This window comes from Naegleria gruberi (genome assembly GCF_000004985.1).
Source record: "Naegleria gruberi genomic scaffold NAEGRscaffold_19, whole genome shotgun sequence".
NCBI lineage: Eukaryota > Heterolobosea > Eutetramitea > Acrasida > Naegleriidae > Naegleria > Naegleria gruberi.
Window position 1 is genome coordinate 242439 of NW_003163308.1, and position 4445 is coordinate 246883.

The 4445-nt window shown below is 35.0% G+C and overlaps 2 protein-coding genes across 2 annotated transcripts in view; both read left to right on the forward strand.

Moving 5' to 3' along the window:
• Positions 1-455: 455 nt before the first annotated feature.
• On the forward strand, positions 456-1187 carry NAEGRDRAFT_3608 (uncharacterized protein; the record flags this gene model as incomplete). The annotated part of the gene is made up of 1 exon (XM_002678043.1): positions 456-1187. A coding segment is annotated over one exon (732 nt), but the record flags the coding sequence as incomplete, so codon positions are not given.
• Positions 1188-3286: 2099 nt separating this feature from the next.
• The window catches only part of NAEGRDRAFT_57811 (uncharacterized protein), a gene marked incomplete at its 3' end in the record, with an annotated part of 5537 nt that continues 4378 nt past the window's right edge, over positions 3287-4445 (forward strand). Inside the window, exon 1 of the mRNA XM_002678044.1 lies at positions 3287-4428. Within this exon, the coding sequence (XP_002678090.1) occupies positions 3535-4428 (894 nt within the window). The 5' untranslated portion in view covers positions 3287-3534. The remainder of the gene's footprint in view (positions 4429-4445) is intronic.

Consider the following 4445-nt stretch of genomic DNA (forward strand, 5'->3'; position numbering starts at 1 on the left):
TTTCGACAATCAGGAAATTGAACTTCCCAAAGAATGTAAAAAGAGAATAGTCACTTGGGAAAATCAAGCTAGACAAATCATACGTGAAGCCAAAAAATATGAGCAAACTGGCTCACTAAGTTCATTCAATTCCTACAGGATTGTGATGAAAAAATAAATGTACTTTACAATGAAACTCTTCAATTCAACAACATTAGCTCAATGTTATTCTCATCAAGATTTATCTGAGAGAAAATCTCAAGTTAGTAACAAATGGAATAAATGCGCACGTACAAACTTTCCTTACCGATAGAAAAATCGAAATGCTTCGGGTTTGCAAATTGCAAAAAACCAAATAAATAGAATGAACATGTCGAGTGATGAAAGAAAAACACAAAAAAAAAATCGATAAGCATCAATCTCTATCGGATCAATAGATTAAATCAAACCCTAATTAAATCATAGTTAATAGAAAAATGTCTGCTAGAGCTCCTTCATTGTTTGTTTGCCATGGTGGTGGTCCTCTTCCAGTGCTTGGTGACAAATCACATTCATCTCTTATTGAATTCTTCACTACAAAAGCACAGCAAATCTTCACTCCGAAACCAAAAGCCATCGTGATGGTGACTGCTCACTGGGAAGAGTCACAACCATTCATTTCATCAGGTGCTAAACATGATTTATTATATGATTATTATGGATTTCCATCAGAATCTTATAAGATTCAGTATAAAGCAAGTGGTTCACCACAAGTTGCTCAACAAGTTGCTGATCTATTAAGAAAGGCAGGGTTTTCACCAGAAATGGATTCAAAGAGAGGATGGGATCACGGCACTTTTATTCCATTGAAAATGATGTTGCCAGAAGCAGATATTCCAATTGTCCAAGTGTCAGTATTATCATCACAAGATGCTGCAGCTCACTACAAAATGGGAAGAGCTTTGGAATCACTTCGTGATGAGGGAGTTGCAATTGTTGGAAGTGGAATGATCCCTCACAATTTCTCATACATTAGAAAATTCATGGCTGGAGGTAGTTCAAAACCTTGGGGAGTTGCATTCGATGCAGCTCTCACTGAAGCATGTGCAATTGAGGACGTGGAAGAGAGAGAAGCCAAGCTTTTACAATGGAAGACAATGCCAGGTCGAGAGGAATGTCAAGCACTTGGAGCTGCTGAACATTTAATGCCATTATTTGTTGTGGCTGGTGCTGGAGGCTTTGGTAAGGGAAAGAAGGTTGATGCTTCTCCATTGATGGGCTCAGTTGCATCTTCATTCCTGTGGTAAAATTGTTTCCTCTCCTTTTTGTACATAAACTCAGTCCAATAAATCATTTATTCAACCATGTATTGTCAGCTCTGTATATGAATTAATTGCATTCTTAAAGACTATAATGGTAACAAACAAAAGCTTAATTCTTATGAAAATGTTATCAACCCAATCTGCTAAATGCGGTGATATGTTGTTTGTTGAGGAGAAAATATGATTATAATTATATGAAAATGACCTCCCAACCAAAATGGTAATTGGTATTCGATAAAGCAGTAACATTCTCGGCCTTGCATGAAGTAATGGCACATCTTTTTGTTATTATCCTCTGAATTCAGAACCGGCTTTCCTAATTATTTCCTCTACTCATGAAACATCATAGATTTACGCATAAAAAATCGTTTGTCCTACATTGACATGTCAATGGTTAATAAACAAAGTTTCGAATAATATCTCCAGTGCTTATTGGATTTTTATCTATCTAACATTAAAAAATGTCTTTAGATTCAACAAGACTCTTTCGTTCATTATCACTGTACAGTATTTCTCCAGTAGTGGTCATTCAAAAAATCGATCCAGAACAATTGGCAAACAGTACTCATGAACAGTTGGCCAAATTTTTTCCTCAGATGGAAGAAAATATTCCCTCACTGGTCAATTCAGGTATTTTCTTAGTTTCCTATCTGATTGTGATGGTGATTATGGGAGTGATTGTGGCTAGATATTGGAAAGAAATGAAAAGGAATCAGAAAGTAATTTACTTTGCTGTTTTTTGGTGTATTCTGCAACAATCGTTCGGTTTAATCATGAGAACGAGTTTTAATTCATTAGCTTTGTGGATGAATCAATTTAGTGACTATACGAAAGTGGAAAACATGTCAGAGAAATTGATTACACTCGCTGTACTGTCACTGTTAGAGAGTTTGGCTGTTTATGGGCAGGGAATGACAGTTGTAATCGTAGTTGGGTTGATTTTGAATATGTTGTAAGTTTTTATTATTCAAGTTTCAATTGTTCGAATTCGAATATTGTTTAGTATGGATACCATTAGAAACGCTGGAGGATTTACTTCGAAAACTTATCTCACTATGAAGTATATTCTCAATGCCCTGATTGGGATTAGTGCATTCATTATTGGAATTTGTATCTTGTTGAATATTGGTATTGAACTGGCTGAGAAACTTGTCGGCATTGATGTGGAGGTATTACCAATCCTTGTGGTTATATTTCTTACATTTATTGTAATCTTAGTATTGGAGAGTATTGTTTTTATTGGAATGGGTATCAAACTCTTTAAAATTATCAAGAGATCTCATCACGTCACTCAATTGAATAAGCAACTTCACTTTCTTCAAAAACCTGAAACGAAAATTATGGGTCTAATGATTGGAATGTTATTGAGTGCCTACATGCAAATATTGGCAGCTATTGTCTCTGTCATTACAGGAGAGGTTGCATCATATCTTCACGTAATTGATTACTTTTTACAAGCAAGTGGAATTCTCCTCTTTTCAATCTTTGTACTCCTAGTTCACAATCCATTGCTTTCATTTAATTTGGATAAGAGTGCAAAACAACAACAAGATATTCCACTCTCACAAATGTCCTCCTCAGACAAGCACAGGCAAACACCTCGAAGACAATCTCAACATTACTCTCCCAAACAAGTAGTGGCCATTTCAAAGGATGATTTCAAAGAAGAGAATCCAAGTGTTGTAGAAGAGCTCCCATCACCATCACCATCATCAACAACTGAACAACCACAACAACCAAGTGATCAAGTTTAATTGTAGTATCAATTATAGTTGGACCAAGTTTTGGATGGCCAAGACAGAAAGTCTTCAAATTGAATTGAAGCAGATCATTAGCCATGCAAAACGTGAAAATGCTACAGAAGTGAAAATCAAAAAGAGTGTTGAACAAAGTATAAAATTTATGTTGTAAAACAAGAATTCACATAGTTCAACAAAAAAACTTGTTTGCGATAATTTTGGCCCAATTTGCTTTTTTTAAAAGAAATCAAAAAGAATAACATCACACAAATCTTTAGGTTGCATGTTAATCGAAAGGAAACATTAAATTACCAATTCAATTGCACAACCACTACTTGCATTAATCCCACTTATATCAGTCCTATCCTCATAGTCAGTCCCTATTCAATAATAGATCTTGATTTGAATATTAATAGGTTATCAAAAAAAGAGCATCACCACAGAGATTCAAACAATTTAATTCCTTTTCTCATATTGCTACTGCTGCAAGACTACTTCAACAACGTAGAATAATAATGCGAAGAATTCCAAGAACACCTTCTTCATCATCGAATAATAATCAACACAATTTACCAGTGATTGTTATTGATGATTCCACTGATGAGGATACAAGTATTTTACTTCCAGAAACTCCACCAAGAAGAGTTGTCGAACAACAGCAACGACAACGGGAAAATCTACCTATTGCTGTCTCTGATGATGAAACAACTCTGAATCCCTTCTCTCCAGGAGGTTCACCTTTATATGCACCTTCTTCACCACAACTTCCTCTCAATTCTTTGGATTGGTCAGATTCAGAAGACTCCTCCGAATATGAATCATCATCTGATGAAGATGAAACACCAAACCACAATAATATTGATGACTTTCTTGATAGATTAACAAGAGAAGAAGAAAGAGAAAGAGTCACCACTCACCAAACTCACCCACCAGTTGTACAATACCCTTCAGTAGTGAATAGTAATAATAATTATAATAATTATAATTATTTACAATCACGACTGATCAATAATACTAACAGTAATAATAATATCAACTTGACTCTTCCCTTCGTGAATAACAATAATAATAGTAGTAATAATAGTAGTAACAGTAGTAGTAGTAATAATAATTCTAACAGAAATCTATTGCATCAACATAGATTGCAGTCAACATCAGCAATAGCAGCAAGAATTCCAATTCAAGCATCCCGTAGATTTATAACTCCAACTACTTCTTCTACAAACAGAAATACACCTTTCGCATCAGCATCTAATCATGCAAATCATCACCATCATCAACATCTTTTCACTAATAGAAATAATATCATAGGAATTCAAAGAAACAATGACCACCATGATACACCATTTGAAAGAATGGTTGAAGAACATATTTTAGCCCAAGTTATTGCACGAACCCAACGTCACCAAGTGGGAGGAGCTATCCA